A 19,979-nucleotide genomic window follows, 5' to 3' on the forward strand; every position below is an offset into this window, starting at 1 on the left:
ATTATGATTAATGCAAAAGTGTCAGAATTATGTTTTCTTTTTCGGTTTTACTGCTAAACCTTTGAATAAAATAAGAAGACAGGATGAGCGGTAAACGCTTACACATACAGAGCGAATTTATGAGTAGAAGATAGTTAGCTGTAACTTATAACGGGACTATTTTCCTACCACTTGTTCCCACCGCTGCAACTCCTGTGTATGCGGGATCTACAGTTTGTCCGCCAATAAAAACCCAACCAGTGAAGGTCAAGTCTGTCCCGGGGGAAAGTTAAACTGTCATTGGACCCGCAACGAAATTAATCAGAAGAACATAGGAGTTCGAAGTTAAGGTTCGACTTTCCTCCAGTGCAAAGCGGATGACAGGCGACAAACGAAGGTTTTAGCTATAACATAGTCAACTAACCAAATATTTCTTAGCTAAAATTAAAATAACTTCATTAATGTCCAGGGCCGCAACATCAAAGCTTTGCTGACAGCCACCAGCGTGTTCTACAACGGAGTCAAATCAGATCTGATCAAGAAAGTGGAGGGAAAGATCTTCGTTGGACCACAGAAGAGTAAGTAGATAGTACCTAAATATTTATGGTGTGGATTTTTGAGAAAAGAAAAACATTTTCGGGTAAACCATGCCATGTACGCGAAGACTAGACAGTAGACATTTTTCATCAATTTATAGAGTCAATGGCAAGCGAGGTTGGAGAATCAGGATTTCGGAAAAAAAAAATCCTTTCTCCAGTAGTGGACGTCTTGGTTGAAATGGAAATATCAGAAGCAGTTCAGTGCGGATCCAGTTTTATTGTCGTCTCTAAGCTCTTCATTAACTTTATGCCACTACTAGCGGCCGCCCGCGACTTCGTACGCGTGGATCCCGTTTTACCCCCTTCATCTATCTTACGCGGTTTAGATTTTTTCATAGATATGTTTTTTCCCGCTAACTCCCGTTCCCGTGAGAATTTTGCAATATCCTGTTGTAACTAAGCTTTAAATTTACTAAGGTACCTGCATGCCAAATTTCAAGCGTCTATCTTACGTGGCTTAGATTTTTTCATACAAATGTTTTTTCCCGCTAACTCCCGTTCCCGTAGGAATTTTGCAATATCCTGTTATAACTAAGCTCTAAGTTTACTAAGGTACCTGCATGCTAAATTTCAAGGGTCTAACTTAAGCGGTTTAGATTTTTCATACAAAAGGATTTTCCCGCTAATGCCCGTTCCCGTGGGAATTCCTAAGTATCCTATAACCTGCCCAGGAGTATGAAGAATAATTGTACCAAGTTTCGTTAAAATCCGTCGAGTAGTTTTTGTTTCTATAAGGAACATACAGACAGACAGACAGACAGACAGACAGACAGACAGACAGACAAAAATTTTACTGATTGCATTTTTGGCATCAGTATCGATCACTAATCACCCCCTGATAGTTATTTTGAAAATATATTTCATGTACAGAATTGACCTCTCTACAGATTTATTATAAGTATAGATAGGTCAGTCAGTACCAGAGTTTTTGAGACGGCGAACGTCAGCGAGACTTCAGATATAGCTGAAGCATGTATGCTCCGTCAAGTCATAATATGTCAATGTCACCCCTTTCGTGCTGCTCCCTTACCTTAGGCACTGACTCGAGTTAAGCTATAGTTAGCGACTGTGAGACGGGCGCCCGCAGTGAGTGTGCGAGCGCGACAGCAACATAATTACGCTCGAGCGATAAAGATGGGTAGCTTGGGGTCATTGGACAAAATTCTACGTGCTCCCGGACCAGACTATATACCTATAACTTAGTGACACTAATCAAAACTCATTCAATCAATGGAGAGCTAGATATAGATACAAACTACAGCGGACTTTTGTTCCTTTACAGAGGAGCAGATCAGCATCTTAGTGACGGCAGACGACTACTTGCCCAAGCTGGTCGAATACTGCAATATGAAGATCTCGGCGATGGCTATTGTAGACGAGACCAAGCAGTCGTGGGCTGATGATGATGACTTCCAAGTGCTGAAGCCTAACATCACTATTAAGGTAATTTTCTACCCATTAAACCCGTTTGGTTCTTCTGAGCCATATTTTTTTCCTACCAATGAAGGGCTGGATAAAAATTGGTGAGATAGTGACGTCATGCTAGTAGTTATTCGCAAAAAATGTGCCAATGAATGGGTGTAAAACGGGACTATTTTCACTTTTCCGTCCCAACCGTTGCAATCTCTATGTAGCCAGGATTTACAGCTTGACCGCCAACATTAAAACATACCCAGTGAAGACCAAGATTGTCCTAAGAAAAAGTTAAAACTGTTGGATCCGCAACGAAACTAGATCAGACGGATATAGGTCCCCCTATATCGTTAAGGATCGACATCTGGGCCATGACCATGCTATATGAATGTCAAGATGATGGGATCACTTATTGTTTTGAACAGACGTTGCTAACTTTTTTGTACTCATTAAGCACATATTTGTACCTACAAATGTAATTTTGGTACTTTCTTAGTCCAGTCAAGGTCAGTACTGATCCCGTTATTTTGACGCATGCACCTATGACCTATGCACTGTGTCATAAAAAGCCATAAAGGTATTTTTTCTGCAAATAGGTTTTTAAAAGCGCTTTTACGTGCGTGCCAATCTACCCTACATAACTCTTCAATCGTTCACCTGTTCCTCAGTTCAACGACGACCTGATCATCGACCAGCCAGCCACCGCTGTCCTTTCGTTCCCGAACCCGCTGGATCGTTCGCTGTCCGGGTGCGAGTTCCGCGTCACGTCGTCCGGGATCGCCGGCCGGACGCTTAGGATCGCGGCGTCCGACGTGGGGCCTAAGGGAGTCGTGTCCGCGGAGTTACCTGTACAGCCTAACGTAAGTAGACTTTTAAAATGATGTTTATTAGTAAGTAAACAATGTAGTATTTGTGATTAGTGATTGCTTCCCAAAGCACAAAGTCCTACTGGTGGACGTTGTGACAAAAACTTAAAAATCTGTGGCAAGGTCTTCAGTGGTGGACATCAGGAATGATCCAACATGCCCGGACGCTCTACGAATTTTAATGGTGCGTTCACACTGGGCGAACGGGCTCGCGCGGCACGCTGATCATTCTGCTCACCCTACTCTTGAGTGAGCAGGATGTCGAGTTTGCCGCGTGAGCCCGTTCGCCCAGTGTGGACGCACCATTACAAAAATTTTAAACGTGTGTGTTTTGAGCTTACTGCTTTAGTTAGCCAATCCCATGGTTACACCTTGTAGATATTAAACCTATAATTAGGTTGTATATCTTTTTATCACTCTCGCGGCTCGCCAGAGACAGCGACTATCACAGATTTAAAAAGTTTGTTGGCAACATTAGCCTTTGAAAAACATTTGAAAAGCGAAAAAAAAATAGTGTAAGAAACATGAAAAAATTTCAAGTAACACTGTGAAATATTTTGCAATTGTATTTTTGACACGTTTTTTTGTTAACAGAAACTCGGCAAGATCAATTTCGTAGCGACATTCAAGTCTGTGGAACTAAAGGACATCACTGGGGCTGCTAGCGTCGAGGTGTTCGAAGGATAAACGACTCTATGACATAAGGAGGAGGGTGTAACTTGAGATGCATTCGCAATTATATGGTATTACCAGGCCTGTTCATCTCCGCGAGTTTACATCGAAAACAAAACACGCACGATGGCCCACCTACAGGATACTATTCGACAAGGCCTCACATACGAGCGAACATTGACTCACGCACGCGTATTCTTGTGTATGATGGAAGAAAATAAAGAAAATGGTGTACTAAATACTGTGCAGTATTTAACTGCCTAAATAATAATAAAAACACAGAATGTACTTTTTTAAGTTGCCTCAAGACACTGAGAGGTAATAAGTGGTTAATATTATTCATGATAATTCATGCTAAATCATGTATTTCCTCCGCCATTTTCCGCAGTTTGGCACCTCACGTCACATCATTTTACCGAAGTCAGCCCTATAGCTTCGGCGCAGTGCCGATCACTGACGTTTGTCAACAAAATGGTGTTTGACTCTTGAGACAGGCTAAATTACACCATATTGTTAATGACATTGAGCATACATTTTTTTAAATACCTTCGCGAAGTAAAACTTCTGTACGTAGTACTTATTATTATTCTGTGGTATTACCAGTATGGTAAAAAAAATGTTACCATTCTAGTTTTAAGATCTATTTTGTTGTATTGAAAGTTGTATTGAATAACTTTACTACGTCACAAAATATTATTTAGTGTTTTCTTAAGTAAGCAAACCAGTGACAAAAAGTAAAATGTAAAATTTATTGTTTGTTATATTTTCAATTTTGAATCTCTTAAAATTGTATGTGCCATAAAATGGTGTTGTTAATATTATAAGTTAAAATCTAAGATACATATTATACAAAATGTTTACAGTCAAAACTAAATATTAAGGTAGCTTTTAGGTCATTATGTTTAGATATTTTATATCTCCAGTAATAAATATTTTATACTTTTGAAATATTTATTTATTCTTACACCATTTAAGTAGGTAATAAAACCGAGTTACGACCAATTCAGCTGATGAACAAGAAGCCATATTATAATATTAGGGAAATACGACTGTACCCTAAAATGGACCTTTTAAATACTTGTAGGAATCTGAATTTGACATACATTTAATGTATCATTTCTCTTATTTAATGTTGGGTTTTGTATTATTAGTGAAAAAGATATTTAAGTAAATATCTTGATCAGATTGGAGGTTAATGAATTAAACGCAGTATTAAAAACAAAACTGTATTATCAATTCCATGCAAAGTTGACCATTTTCGCTTACACCGACCACGACACATGTCTTTCACTTTGTTCTGGACCTACTTATGACACTTTATTAGAAGGAGTTTGTTGCTAGAATTATTACAATAATTAAAGAGAGAGAAAGACAATACTCTTTCTCATATTGGAAAGATTTCTTTAGTAATTGCATCTACATGAATCCCGGTGATTTTAAAAAGTCTCTAGCCAGACTATAATGGTGGTATGTGATTTTCAATTTAAGCTACCAAGACGGTGCCACTTTGCAGTAGGATTTTATTCAAAATCCAAAACTATTAACTACTTTATGTAGAAATGTTTTCAGAAAAATTCTGACCTCGTATGGGACGATACCCATTGACCGGCGCGGGTCGGAGCGCACTTGCACGGCCGTAAAGAAAATAGTATTTTATTAACAATTCTTATAGACGTGATTGTTTACAACTGTTTAACTGACATTTCAATCCGGACGGCTGCGAAAGCATGCTTCGGAAGCCGGTCGGTTCCGACCGTATTCCAGCGGATACGTGCGCATTCCAGCGCATTTTTGGCCGAACGGACGCTTCGCTGCGCGCCGAATCGCGCCAGTCAATGTGAATCTTGCCGCGTACATAATTTGCTATTTGTAAACAGCTCTTTCTATTAAAAAATTTGACCAATCGGTGATGCATTAATCTGTTATATTTTTCGTCGATATTGGCGCTTTTTACAAATTTTAGAGACGCGGTACCGACATATACAAATGTAGAAAACTATCTACTAATTCATTACTCTAGCACTACTAATAAAAGTAAATACTTTATGTGACGCAATGATTGTTTTACAACTAAATCGGATAAGTGTTGTGATCTCGCTCTTTTCAATAGCAAACCAGAGGCAAAATTATGTTTTGTCTCTTTCTACATCCTTCAAAATAAAGTCTCATAACTGAAAATCATGCCCACCATAATCCCTGAACCACAATAATGAAGCTTATATTTACAGGTATTCAAAATAAAAATAAACTGGAAAAAACAACAAGCCGTGGCAAATAAACAATCATTTACAATATATCACACATTGATATGAGGCTGTCGACCATTTGGGTGGAAATCTAGATATATTTACATACAGAACTCGTTGTATTACGATTTGACTCCAAAGATCTTATTCATAAAGTGCATTTTTTAATAAATAAATAAATCAAATAAGTGCATAACACAGTTTGTTTTGAGACAATACCGCCCGTATTCACTAACGATGCTTGCTTAAGTGAAGCAGCAAATCGAACTCACAGCGTTGAATAGAGCTCTGTGATTGGTTCGTGTGTCACCCTGTGCGTCCACGCGCACTGTGAGACCTCATAGTAATGTTTGTGAATACGGGCGTACATTACATTTTGATGCAAAACGCCGCTCGACGTGCAAATGCGATAGTCTCCTGTCGCTTCTCCAGATGGCGTCAGTTTTATTTTTGACTCTACAGTGGCGCCAACTAGTGAGCACAAAATTGAAGTAGTCCTCACACTGATTTAGCAAAAAAGTTGAATTCATATTACTTTGTATTATGAACAGTCGAATAGTGTATTCACCAATAAATGCATTCTAACATAATATTAAGAATATAATTATCACCGATAAAAAATCTTAAGATACCCCCAAATGGACGGCCAGCCGTTTCAATAATAACATAACATTATCGGAAATATGTAACTTCATAAATTCATTCACATTTGTATCAGCAAGGAACTTGTAGGACGGCGAAATAAATAACTGCTTATGAGAAGTGGCCATATTTAATACATAGTTTTAATAGGTAGCCTTACTACTTTACGTGCAGTCAGCATCAAATAATTCGTGACACCCAAAGTGGCCAAAAAGTTGGAAGTTGACTTATTCCAATGTAACAAAGACGTGTTGAACTTTTTGGCTACTGTATTTGATGCTGAAATAATATATTTTTCATTTAGTTTTGGTCGCACCTTGATAATATCTATGCATTATTTATAAGCTTTATGTATTACATTGCTTAAAAGAAAAAACAAAATAAGACGGCAATATTATAAGTAAGGCTACCTATTGTTTATATCGAGTGCCAAGTCCAATGATAAAACAAACAAAAAAACTAATAAAACTATTTAGATTTTTCCAATTACACGAATTTTAAATGCAGTATGCTACAGAAGGCTTTTGGGCAGTGAGAGTAAAAACTTTTTTACGTTCGTTTTAATTTTCTTTTTTTTTTCCGAACCATTTTTTTTATTTCCAATCATTATTAAAATTTCCCTTTTTGGCATATTGCTTGTTTTCACGTAAAGATTTCAAATATACTGTACATTTTTGATGTTTTATATAACTGTATTCTTAATTTAAATAATACTTATCAACGAGATAGTTTTTCAAATAAGTTTTTCAATAAATAAAATTCATTTCACTGGAAATATTATTGCTTTCACGCAGTTCAGCACTCAATTTGAGTGTGATTTTTATATTAAATGCCGTTTCTAATATTTATTTTTCGGTTCTTGATAACAAATGTATAAAAAATCTTATTATTTGAGACATTACAGTTTCAGTACCAGAGACAACCAGTTTTGATTCAAGCCCATCAAAAAAATTGTATTTAGCCTCTAAAACAATAGAATGCTTTTAATACATTTGTTTTCAAGAACCATAAACAAACCGTCCTAAACGAAATTGTTCGATTCTCAACTATAAATTATGACTTTTATGTTATATTCACTGCATTTGGACCCCATGACCACAAGAGTAAATAGATTTTTATTTATTTGGCATATTAAATACGATAAATGCGAAATTGAAAACATCAGCACATCTTACAATTATACCGTATTTCAATCAATAACTTTTGTACTTAATCTTGCATTGATATCAGTAAGAATACACTATACAATTTCACTAAAGCATTCTTGAAAAGTTTGCACATTTCAAATTCCTTTAATTTCAAAAACTTCGATAATTTAACACAGTGGACCAACAACTGTTCCCTGAATGCTCCTGTGGCCACAAGGTCGAACGCCTATGCCTAACCTAGTGTACTTTGGCTTTCCCGGTGACCACCTTGGCGTATTCTTCGTAGAACCGCGGGAAAAGCTGGATCGCGAAGTACACCACGCTTAAATATGCGATGATTGCGAGCGTTAGGATCAAGTCGAACACTGCTGGTTTTACGCTGAAAGGCAATTGAAATTTTCGTTTTATTATTGACGCGAAAGTTTGTTAATAAAGCTTTATAGACACGTTTAAATGTTATTCTTGATGTGAATTATGTTAGTTAATTAATAAATCTCTGAAGAATCATTTAAATGATAGTTTTGTCTCTTTTCATTACAGCGAGATCGTCAATTGAAAGATAATTTAATAGCTAAAAATTGCGTTGAAGTTTTTGATTAAGGAGGCAAGCAAATAACATTAATTAACAAATAATCAGCGCTACAAATATAAAAAACAGAATTTTCGTTTATTTAAATCGAAATTCGTGATCATCTTTAGTAATTTTTACGCTTCTCATCTGGCTCTCTGCCGATATAGTATGTCTCACTCTTGCATTGCTTTACGTTATGCGTGTTTTTCCGAATAAAATTGACTTAATATCATATTTATCGGTGTTTATCTGCTGTGCATTCTTTTAGCAGTAAAAATCATCACGGCGGGGAAACCCCAGAACACATCGTTAATCTTTGAATTAAATAGTAAGCCTGTTATAATAAGAGCGTATATTCCTTAGAAAATATCCAAAGCTTTTAAAGATTCACTCACCTGTATACATAAAGAGTGGCGCTCGTTGGTGAGTACAATGTATACTCTGGTTCTCTCTTGTCCACGGCGTGAACACTCACTGACACATCCATATACCGGGATAGGGCCCTCTCTAGCGCTGCAGTCAAACCTTTAAACCAATTGAGCGATATATTAATTTTGACTTAAAGATGTACAGTCGCGGAATGAAAAGGTTCGTCACCTTAGTGTCGGTTTTCGCTTGCACTAGGTACTGTAAGAGTCAAACCTGCCAACATAACAGTGCAAGAAACAGTGCTGCTAACATTGAAATAAATATGACGTTTGCTAACGAATAAGGTTTTGCTTGTTTATTTTTCTATCCCATCAGTGCAATGCAATAATGACATTGACCAATTGACAATAGTTTTTTTTATTTAATAGAAATAATAATGGCAGGTTGAACCAACAAGAAGGTTTTAGTTTATCAATTATAATAATCTTCTTGACAAGATAAATCGTCAAACAACTTTGATCTGAATAATTTTGAACTTTACTGACGAACAGTTAAAGATTATTTTCTCTAACTCGAGATTATTCTGTAACATAGTTTCAAAAGGTAATATGTGCTCGCGATTCGTTGAAGGAATCAATTTGAAAACTGACGAACCTTTTCATTCCGCGACTGTACGTTACACGTTACATAATACACTATATTCATTTTGATCTTAATGTTTCGCGACCAGAATGATTGTATGCCATAAAAAATAATTGGTCTTTCGAGCCGGATTTTAGATATTATTAGGCGAACTTACCAGCGTTAGGTGCTGATGTTGTAACAGTCTGCGGCGCTCTAGATTGCGACGATAAGTAGGTGTACCAATGTCTAATAGCTTCTTCATCAACTTCCTGCAAAACAAAACGGATTTATCATTAAACTAGCTTTCCGCCCGCGCGGCGGAAAGCTAGTTTAATGATAAATCCTGGCTTCGCGCGCGTGGACTACATTATCTACATATTTTACGGAACCCTATTTTTTCCAAAATAAAATTTAGCCTATGTTACTCGTGGATAATGTAGCTTTCAAATGGTGAAAGAATTTTTAAAAACGGTCCGGTAGTTTTTGAGCCTATTCATTATAACCAAACAAACAAAGTTTTCCTCTTTATAATATTAGTGTAGATAAACTAATGAAAATAATGGATCTTACACCAAAATGTACGTCTGAAGCGCGTTTTTACAGCGCGATGTACTAAAATATAATAAAACTCAGTGTGACATAACTAACTAAACTAGAACTAGACAAAGTATCCTGCCAACTTGTTCGACGCGAAAACAAAACACAACTTACCAAAGCGTCATCATACAGAGCTTGGTCCTCATCATTGAGCTCTCCGGTGAGGTTATACACGTGTGAGGCTAATGCCCTCGCGATCTGAGCAATATTGGCTGCGAGGTTCTGAACTGATGTCTCGGAGGGCGTGTCTAGGACAGAGCTACGAGAGGGATCTTTGTGGCTCTGTGGAAGAAAAAAGCGAATTTTGAATTGGGTGACATTTATCAATAAGGCCAAGAAGAGTTGCTAGAAATAGTTTTAAATATCAAGTCTGTCGATACTATTGATAGTTTTACAACACTAATGCCAAGACGAGACTGCTTTAAATCAGTTCTTTCAAGGCCTGAAAACCGCGTACCCATAATTATTTGCGAAACTTATACATGTGTTGTAGTTTTTACAAAATGTGTGTACACATTTTGACATAATATTTGTACACATCTTGACACATGTGTGTACACATCTTGACACAATATTTGTACATATCTTGACACATGTGTGTACACATCTTGACACATGTGTGTACACATTTTGACACCTATGTGTGTACACATCTTGACACAATATTTGTACACATCTGGACACATGTGTGTACACATCTTGACACATATGTGTACACATCTTGACACATGTGTGTACACATCTAGACACATGTGTGTACACATCTTGACACATTATGTACACATCTTGACACATGTCTGTGGCATCTTGACACAATATTAGTGCGTCTAGCGAGGGCCCGCCGCGAACGCTCGCGCTCGCATATAGGCGTGAGAATATTCGCGCTAGTTCTAGGACTGCGACTGCGCCGGATGCGTTAGATACTGACCGTCAAAGAGCTAAGCGTGAACGCAGTCATCCGCCTGATGCTGAACCGCTCATGCTGCCAGGCCAGCGTTTCATCAGCTAAGTTGATCTTCTTGTGGTTGACGGGCGCTCCCAGGCGAGATCTGAAGGAGTACGCAGCACCGCCAGGCTTGGGCGGCTTGGAGACGTGCATCGTGAGAGACGGGGCAGAGGATATGGAGTCCAGGCACATTGCGAATGACACGTCCTGTGGGAGAAAGTATAAATATAAACCTATTCAGACCTAAGTGGTATTCGCTACCGTCTGCGGCAGAGAAAACCCAGTGGGTATGAGGTAATAATACTGTTCAGACCTAAGCGGTATTCGCTACCGTCTACCTATGTACCTCTACCCACAGCGGCAGCGAATATCGCTCAGGTCGCTCTAGCCGCGATACTTGATACTAAATATCTGAGCGAAACCCGCGCGGTATGTACCTCTACCCACAGCGGCAGCGAATATCGCTCAGGTCGCTCTAGCCGCGATACTTGATACTAAATATCTGAGCGAAACCCGCGCGGTATGTACCTCTACCCACAGCGGCAGCGAATATCGCTCAGGTTTGAATAGGCCTTTAGATGTAGTAAAAAAATAACTGGCAACTAGTGGTGACTGAATTTGTTCCGGTGTTTCTAAAAAAAACCGATGTCAAAAAAGTTCAAGTTCATAATTGCCTCTTTTAGCATCATCATCAGGTCATTTATACTCTTTTGAAGGAACACAACTCTTTCCAATTTACCTGAGATAAGTGGAGGATTTGGCCTACACATCACATGCCAGACAGTTTAGGATAAGTTCGTTCGTTTCAGCCGAAAGACGTCCACTGCTGGACAAAGGCCTCCCCCAAGGATTTCCACAAAGACCAGTCCTGCGCCGCTCGCATCCAGGCACCTCCCGCGATCTTCACCAAATCCATCCACCTAGTGGGAGGCCTGCCCACGCTACGTCTTTCGGCTCGTGGTCGCCACTCAAGAACTTTCCTGCCCCAGCGGCCATCAGCTCTTCGAGCTATGTGCTTATGTAATTACTTTGATTTAATTCCACCCACCTGCAGTAAAGAAGCGTCAGCCGAATCCAACTGCTCCTCCAGCCACTTCTTAGCGGAGAAGTAGTTCAGCGAATGTCCCGCGGCCGCGAGCGCAAACAGAAGCGAGGGCCCGCCGCGAACGCTCGCGCTCGCATATAGGCGTGAGAATATTCGAGCTAGCTCTAGCACTGCAACTGCGCCGGACGCGTTTGAATCCGCGCCTTGGGATAGGTCCTGGTGGAAGAGAGAAGTAAATAAATGAGAGATAAAGAATATTATAAACGTTTTAATTAAAAAATAAATTTATGATAATTTGTTCTTTAAGACATTCAAGTGTCAAATCACAGAAATGTGTCAAAATGTGTGCGTAGATATTTGTGCAAATTTTTTTGTAACAGTTTTTGCTAACATAGCACACTACACAGTTATTGATGAAGAAAATGTAGCGCAATGGAATGATTGACCAATTTTTCACATGTTAAAATATTTAACTATGAAATATAGTGGTATTCTTTTATAAAATAACAAAAGTAAGGTTTAGGTTTAAGGACACGTAACAGCCTTTCCAAATATAAAACTCAGGATAAATCTTTATTTATAATCTTTGTGGACACATAGAAATACTACACACAAACCTTGACAATCACTGAAATTGAAATGGTCTTCTATCTGTTTTAATATCAATGATTGACAAGTTTTGGGTGCGTTCATAGGCTACCTAAATAAATTTCGACAAACGTTACTCCGACACTACTGAATATTGACATGACTTTACTTCGACACTACACTACTCAGACAAAGGCGGTCGAAGTAACGTTTGTCGGAGTTTATTTAGGTAGCCGCGTTCATGTTAAACTTACAGGAACAACTCCGTTAGAGTCATAGTGCGCGGCGATGACGATAGTGTTAGCGGAGCCGGCCCGGCCGACGAGCTTGCCGTGTAACGTCACCGGCTTGGACTCCATCTTCTGAGGAGCTGGAGCGGAAACCACTGCGGGAAGATAACTTTGGTTAGGACACTGAATAACGACCATTATTATACTAGAGCAAGAGTCTCCAAACTTTGACGCCTTATGGCCTAATTACTTCAGTATGTTTCAAAGGTCAAACAGCTTTATTTTGCTGCCCTAGATTAGTCCAGAGTCTGTGTCAGGATGATGGTACAGGCTGGCCAGATTTGACCCGTAGTTTGTAGACCCCTGTTAGAGTAGGTAATGCCTTCGTAGTTAGTCTCTTTCCATTGGAAGGCACTGAGTAAAAAAACAGTGTGCGTAATTCTTCCAAGTAGTTTTCGGCTTTTTTTAGAAATACTCTTGCTTGGATACTATGGCAATCTCACCAAGAATAGTGGGAAGGGTTGACTGAGTCAACCACACAGGGAGGTTATTAGAAAAAAAAGCTTTTAATCAGTCTTTGCATAACCTGAGTCTTCTTTCTCCAGGGTAGGGAGGATCAACAGGCATGAATCAACCCAATTGTTGCTTCAGCTATCTACGTCAGACGCAAATGCATGGCAATAAAGTCTGACGCCACACCAAGGTTATGATTATTATGTAGCATTTTACAAAACAGCAAGCATACCTAACAAAAATCTTACTACCAATTTATTCTACACATACCAATCTGATACCCGTTAGAAGACACCCCATTGAACATAGCCTCGAGCGCAGTGCCGGACTTGTCATCGGTGATCATGCTGTGCTGTAGATCTTGGATGATATCCTCGAATTCTGGCGCCCACTGTGCGAAGTAGACTGGAGCGTTCACTTCTTGCTGGATCATAGCCATCTCTAGAAGTTGGATGTGCTGTAAAGGAAATTCAATTTCTTATTTTGCAGAATATCTTAGGAGAGGTGATTAAAATGCTTTAAGCTTCAACCACACCGACGCGTACAGATCGCCATCGCCGGCGCGATCATAGGCCAATGACAGGTCGCGCGACCCATGACAGTCCGCGCGGACTATGGCGATCTGCACGCGTTGGTGTGGTTGAAGCTTTAGGAAATAGATTGAGAACTTTTCTATTGAATCATCAGTCTATCAAGCATTGTTCATTATTTTACCTTTGCTGTTTCATTTATTTGTGAACAAGGAATGGTTTATTATGAAATAGGTAACTAATTTTAAAAGTCGCTTTAAAAAAATACAATGAGTAGCAGAAATAAATAACATGCAACATTTTGCTTTAAGAAATTTCTTTGAAGATAACAGGGTCAAAGATTATACATTCTTTTGTATGCATTAGCAAGTTGCTAACCTACTTTTCATGAATAATTTATTTTAGTCTTTTAAAAACAATATTTTCTATTCAATTTAAAATAAGTTAGCTAGCTTGGTGTTAACCAAATGAAATAGATAGATAATCTATTTGATGTAAATAAGAACTCTTTCAAAAAGGACACTTATTATTAGATCTAGCGCTTAATTCAGCCAGTGCTTGAGGTATGGGAAATGGCATGGGAGGGGATATAGGGGGAACATAGAGGGGATAACATTGACAATTTATTATTATGATGTGACAAAGCACACTAACTGAAGTCTCGTTAATGTTTGTCGTCTCAAAACACCCATGCCGCTCCTATACTTACCTCAGGCACTGACTAAGTTAAATGCTAGATAAAAGTAGAGGTAAATTCATGCCTTACCTCTTTCTCTTCAGGCGTAAGAATGGTGTCATTCTTGGGCAGAACCAGGAGCAGGGCTCCGGCTTTGGCCCGGATCTCCATGAACTGGTCGATACTGACGTCCTGGACTCTAGCCACCACGCAGTGGCGAGAGGTGCTCCAGGGAGCGGTGACATTGACATAGCATACAAATCTGAAGTACGCAGTACGCAAGTAGTAAGCAGTACGCAAGTAGTACGCAGAACTGACGACCGATGGGGCAGCAAGGTTCTGGAGTGGAGGCCGCGCACCGGAAAACGCGGCGTGAGACGTCCACCCACAAGGTGGACCGACGACATCATAAAGATAGCAGGAAGGCGCTGGACGAAGGCCGCTACCGCTACCAACCGGGCAATATGGAAAGCATTGGGGGAGGCCTATGTTCAGCAGTGGATGTCCTATGGCTAAGATGATAATGATGATGATGATGACAAATCTGAAGTCTTGCTGACGATTGACATCTCAAAAACACCCTCCTGTGCCGCTCCTATACCTACCTCAGGCACTAACTCAGTTAATCGCTAGATCTACAGGTAAATAATAAAAAAAGTAGAGGTAAATTCATGCCTTACCTCTTTCTCTTCAGGGGTAGAATGGTGTCATTCTTGGGCAGAACCAGGAGCAGTGCTCCGGCTTTGGCCCGGATCTCCATGAACTGGTCGATGCTGACGTCCTGGACTCTAGCCACCACGCAGTGGCGAGAGGTGCTCCAGGGAGCGGTGACATTGACATAGCATACAAATCTGAAGTACGCAGTACGCAAGTAGTACGCAGAACTGACGACCGATGAGGCAGCAAGGTTCTGGAGTGGAGACCGCGCACCGGAAAACGCGGCGTGAGACGTCCACCTACAAGGTGGACCGACGACATCATAAAGATAGCAGGAAGGCGCAGGACGAAGGCCGCTACCGCTACCAACCGGGCAATATGGAAAGCATTGGGGGAGGCCTATGTTCAGCAGTGGACGTCCTATGGCTGAGATGATAATGATGATGATGATGACAAATCTGCAGTCTTGCTGACGATTGACATCTCAAAAACACCCTCCTGTGCCGCTCCTATACCTACCTCAGGCACTGACTAAGTTAAGAGCTAAATCTGTAGGTAAATAATAAAAGTAGAGGTAAATTCATGCCTTACCTCTTTCTCTTCAGGCGTAAGAATGGTGTCATTCTTGGGCAGAACCAGGAGCAGTGCTCCGGCTTTGGCCCGGATCTCCATGAACTGGTCGATGCTGACGTCCTGGACTCTAGCCACCACGCAGTGGCGAGAGGTGCTCCAAGGAGCGGTGACATTGACATAGCATACAAATCTGAAGTACGCAGTACGCAAGTAGTAAGCAGTACGCAAGTAGTACGCAGAACTGACGACCGATGGGGCAGCAAGGTTCTGGAGTGGAGGCCGCGCACCGGAAAACGCGGCGTGAGACGTCCACCCACAAGGTGGACCGACGACATCATAAAGATAGCAGGAAGGCGCAGGACGAAGGCCGCTACCGCTACCAACCGGGCAATATGGAAAGCATTGGGGGAGGCCTATGTTCAGCAGTGGACGTCCTATGGCTGAGATGATAATGATGATGATGATGACAAATCTGCAGTCTTGCTGACGATTGACATCTCAAAACCACCCTCCTGTGCCGCTCCTATACCTACCTCAGGCACTGACTAAGTTAAGAGCTAAACCTGTAGGTAAATAATAAAAGTAGAGGTAAATTCATGCCTTACCTCTTTCTCTTCAGGCGTAAGAATGGTGTCATTCTTGGGCAGAACCAGGAGCAGTGCTCCAGCTTTGGCCCGGATCTCCATGAACTGGTCGATGCTGACGTCCTGGACTCTAGCCACAACGCAGTGGCGAGAGGTGCTCCAGGATGTGAGCGAGCGGCCTTCAAGGTTGATGCTGGAGCTGCGGCAGCCTGGAATTTGTAATTGGAATTGTTTAAGTACTCGTAAGATGACTTAGCATAGGCGCAGACTACCGATTACACTGGGGAACAGTCATTTTGCGGCATGGTAGTTTAGAGTCAATTCTGTATGCGACTAGTGTGCTGAATACTAGAAAAATATTAGATTTGTCAAATTGACTCTAGATCTTGAGATAAATACTATTAACCATTTATATGAAAAAATCAAAATAAAAATACCAATCTGTATAAAAAAAATATTCACACTAAGATCCTATTTAAGAACGATATAAAAATTAAAAATATATTTGCTTTTCATCAAATAATACAAAAAAAAACTACAAAAAGCTTTTTCTGTAAGCTTTTATGTTATGGTTTTGGTCAGGAAAATTCCATAATTATGGCAACAGTAATCAGCCATCATCTGGCGGTCCCATTGACCGTGGATATCATTCTTCCACTATCCTGATGTTCTGGTAGAACCGTTCTGCTTATTCCTCACTGTAATCACCCAGATTATGGAAGAATCTGTCCAAATGGTTATTGTAAAAAAAAAAATTAATACTCAAATTAGCTCCTTATGTGTACAATTTTTAAAACAATTTAGCAACCAATTCTGAAAAGTCTGGTGCTCAATGCCTCCCCAAATATTGTTTGACTACTAAAACAATGCTTAGCCATGCTTCAGATTCAATTTGTGTTATGTGGTTTACAAATACAGTGTCTTTTATAAGAGTACGGATTTGCGGTCAATCGAATTTATTTTTTCCGTATTCAAACGGACGTTTCAGGACGTAAAGGACTTTAATTTGGCTGACTTTTGATCATTTTAGTGATTAGAAAGCTCAGTTCATATCTTTGGCCTTCCAAATTGAAGTCCTTTACGTCCAGCTTGGCTCCAGTATGACAAAGAGTCTACACAAGGCTTGCAGACGATATTGGACCCCCAATATTTATTCTTTTATGGAAGTTTTATACCAAAGTATGCTTGGTAGGTTTTTATCACTACCTCCGTGATCTTATTTCTTTGCTTTTGTAAGTTTACAAGCCAAATATTAACAAAAACTGTTGGGGTTGTAAACGTAAAGTTTTCATAATGAACTCATATTTTTTGAGACAAAAAGCTCTTTAAAAATTAATTTACAAGACACAAACTGATAATTTCAAGGTCTAGTAGCTGATTACTAAATTGTTGTAACCACAACTACACTAATACATGAGTAGAAAATAAAACTTGTGGGGTATAATCAAATTAATATAAGTTTAGGGAGGGTCGTTTAATTTTTTTCATTGATTTCTTGCGTCTCGTTTATCTCAAGAACCAGAGTCAATCCAAAGAAAGTAAATGCACACCATTTATGTCTAATACATGTGTTTACAAAAACCATTAACAAAATAGATGCCGCAGATTTTTTTATTTTTTTTGTTCCGCAGTGTTATTAGTTGACCGATAATTGTGTCGGGTCAGTATGGTGTTGTATGAAAGTGCACACTTTACACTGATTTGGTATCAGCCGATTCTTTATAAAAATTAAAATCGGGCCCAACTATCGGCCAACTAAAAGTCGGTGGTCTGCGCTTAGGCTAATGATGGTACCATCAAAACCTCAATGGTATAAAGAGAAATGACACCGAGCCTACATAAAAGATTTACCACCTGACATCAAGTCGTGTGAAATGAATATTCACACAAGTATGGCTCTCGAAGAAAACATAATCTGAGGAATCGACCAAAGAAGTGGCTTAATGTTGAAAAACATTGCCATGAAGCAGAAACAAAAAAAAAATTTATAAAGACCAAGTCTTCTTTGAAATAATTTAATTAAAAGTATTTCATACAACAATAGTGGCGTGAGCAGTGTTAAACAACAAAACTTTTATCATTTAACGCTTTTTTATTATTACAGAGCCTATTTTATGTCTCTCAGACTTAAAACTAATTCTTCAGTACATGGGAATTGAGGATTGTTTACCCAGATAGATAAGGTTTGTACTACAGGTACAGATATAAGTCATGTAGGTCAAATTGTTATTACTTGAAAGAGTACACAATATGAAATAAAATGTAACATTTTCGAAATATAATAATTCTAAAAAATATTGTAAGTAATAAAACATTGGTTATCTGGTTGGATAACTACTTTACGCTTCACATAAAATTATACTTGGAGATTCAAAACATGAAGGTTATTTAGTTGAACTTGTCTATGCTTTATTTAGATTCTAGTACATGGAATTGAATTTATTATGATATCTGCTAAACAAGCTCCTGCAGCCAGTATAATATCAATTTTACTGTCTTCAAATTCTTTAAATAGTTAGAAAAAAGGTTTTCTTTACTTTTTACATGACAATGGCTTGAAGGACAGTTAACAAATGCAACTTTTGCTCCCCTATGTATAATAGGACCCCTTACAGACTTGGATAACATCATTAACTTCTGTAAAGCAATTTATTCAGGAAAGATAACCTCAAAACTGTAGCTAATCGATTTTTATTTCATCAATGAAAACCTTCACATATCGATGCACTTACCGTGAGGGACGGTGTGGAGGTCGTATTGTTGCATTCTGTAGACCGAGAACTCATGAGAAGCCGCAACTGGGTTCACAGGAGACATGATGATAAAAATAGGCAGAGCAACCAGCAGATAGTAAGGCAAATAGCCTCTAAATATTTCGGCGAAGCCGTCCGCTTCGTCCAACCACATCTTGCTTTCTAGTTATTAAATAGACGTAATGAAATTAACCAAAAACCAATTTTTAGCACATAATCCAATTAGAAACCCTACGTGTGATAACTCGGTCAATGACATTTATTTTTTTTGAGTGACAGTTCGTAGTGTTGTTCACAACTAGTTTTCAAGTCATTCGACTAGTTACTCGATTATTAATGTGAATGACTATGAATTGGAATCGATTATTTGAGAGACACACATCAACAGAAATATTTTTTTTTGTATCTTCTTACTGTTTTAGCTACCTCTAATAAAGAAAATGTGGTTTACACAAGAAAACAAAACGAACGATTGTCAAAGCCAAAAAACAAAAATTAAAAAAAAATTACTTCAACAACTTTCTGGCGGGAAAGTAAAACTTCATGTTTAGGTAGGTTACACGGTTACACGGTTACACGCTAAGGTTACACGTAAGTGAAAACAATTTATTAATATTGAAAGTTGCTCCTAAATCTAAATAAGATCTAAAGCTTTTTTTAACAGTTTTGTTATTTTTTTATTAATGTTCTATAGATAAATATTTTAACTAACTTTCTACCGACCTACACCTATTCATCGAGTTCCAGTAGAAATGCATGGGATGGACGAGAAAATAGCCATTAATGAATCGGTGATAATTATTACTGGCACGTGTAACACACATAAATAATTATCAACTTTTACCTACACTCCATGTAATGGATTTTATGATTATTGACGCGCTGTTAAGAGTAAGCATTGTTAATTGAAACAAATTAAAAGATATTTTATGTAAGAGATGGCGTAACACATAATACGGCAGTATTTATAAGTAACTTGATCTGCTATCGTCTATATTTTCAATGTAGTAGTTACCTTGTGTAGATTATTTTCATAGCATTAACCTCTGCAAGGGCGATGGAGCGGGCTATGCTCGGAGTTTCCCTGCGTGATCGAATCAGAAATGAGGAAGAAGATTCGCAGGAGAATCAAAGTAACCGACATAGCTCGCAGAATTG

The 19,979-nt window shown here is 39.0% G+C and overlaps 2 protein-coding genes across 3 annotated transcripts in view; one reads left to right on the plus strand and one right to left on the minus strand.

Moving 5' to 3' along the window:
- Positions 1–4,477, plus strand: part of LOC135079833 (hemocyte protein-glutamine gamma-glutamyltransferase-like) — a 29,025-nt gene extending 24,548 nt beyond the window's left edge. The window contains exons 12-15 of the mRNA XM_063974448.1: positions 449–557; positions 1,861–2,021; positions 2,660–2,851; positions 3,452–4,477. Coding sequence (XP_063830518.1) covers positions 449–557; positions 1,861–2,021; positions 2,660–2,851; positions 3,452–3,544 — 555 coding nt within the window. The 3' untranslated portion in view covers positions 3,545–4,477. The remainder of the gene's footprint in view (positions 1–448; positions 558–1,860; positions 2,022–2,659; positions 2,852–3,451) is intronic.
- Positions 4,478–4,741: 264 nt separating this feature from the next.
- Positions 4,742–19,094, minus strand: LOC135079837 (BOS complex subunit ncln). 2 transcript variants are annotated; one of them, XM_063974452.1, is made up of 10 exons: positions 18,801–19,094; positions 16,090–16,277; positions 13,319–13,505; positions 12,560–12,690; positions 11,721–11,933; positions 10,655–10,879; positions 9,841–10,008; positions 9,305–9,398; positions 8,532–8,661; positions 4,742–7,944 (listed from the first exon to the last, which is right to left on the minus strand). In XM_063974452.1, exons 1-10 carry the CDS (start codon positions 18,973–18,975, stop codon positions 7,803–7,805), a joined length of 1,653 nt encoding a protein of 550 aa, XP_063830522.1. In that variant the 5' UTR covers positions 18,976–19,094; the 3' UTR covers positions 4,742–7,802. The 2 variants fall into 2 exon arrangements, with proteins under 2 accessions (XP_063830522.1, XP_063830521.1); XM_063974451.1 differs by lacking the exons at positions 16,090–16,277; positions 18,801–19,094 and adding an exon at positions 14,345–14,481.
- Between the last annotated feature and the right edge of the window lie 885 nt (positions 19,095–19,979).

The sequence above is a fragment of the Ostrinia nubilalis genome, chromosome 17 (assembly GCF_963855985.1).
Source record: "Ostrinia nubilalis chromosome 17, ilOstNubi1.1, whole genome shotgun sequence".
NCBI classification, from domain to species: domain Eukaryota; kingdom Metazoa; phylum Arthropoda; class Insecta; order Lepidoptera; family Crambidae; genus Ostrinia; species Ostrinia nubilalis.

What these genes read in the sequence shown, in the direction of transcription:
- LOC135079837 (XM_063974452.1), bottom strand. Translation starts at nt 18,975, where the DNA reads ATGTGGTTGGACGAAGCGGACGGCTTCGCCGAAATATTTAGAGGCTAT. An exon ending in TTCTAACGGGTATCAGATTG is followed by an intron (nt 12,691 to 13,318) that starts GTATGTGTAGAA and finishes ATCTTCCCGCAG; the next exon opens with TGGTTTCCGCTCCAGCTCCT. An exon ending in TCACGCTTAGCTCTTTGACG is followed by an intron (nt 10,009 to 10,654) that starts GTCAGTATCTAA and finishes TTTCTTCCACAG; the next exon opens with AGCCACAAAGATCCCTCTCG.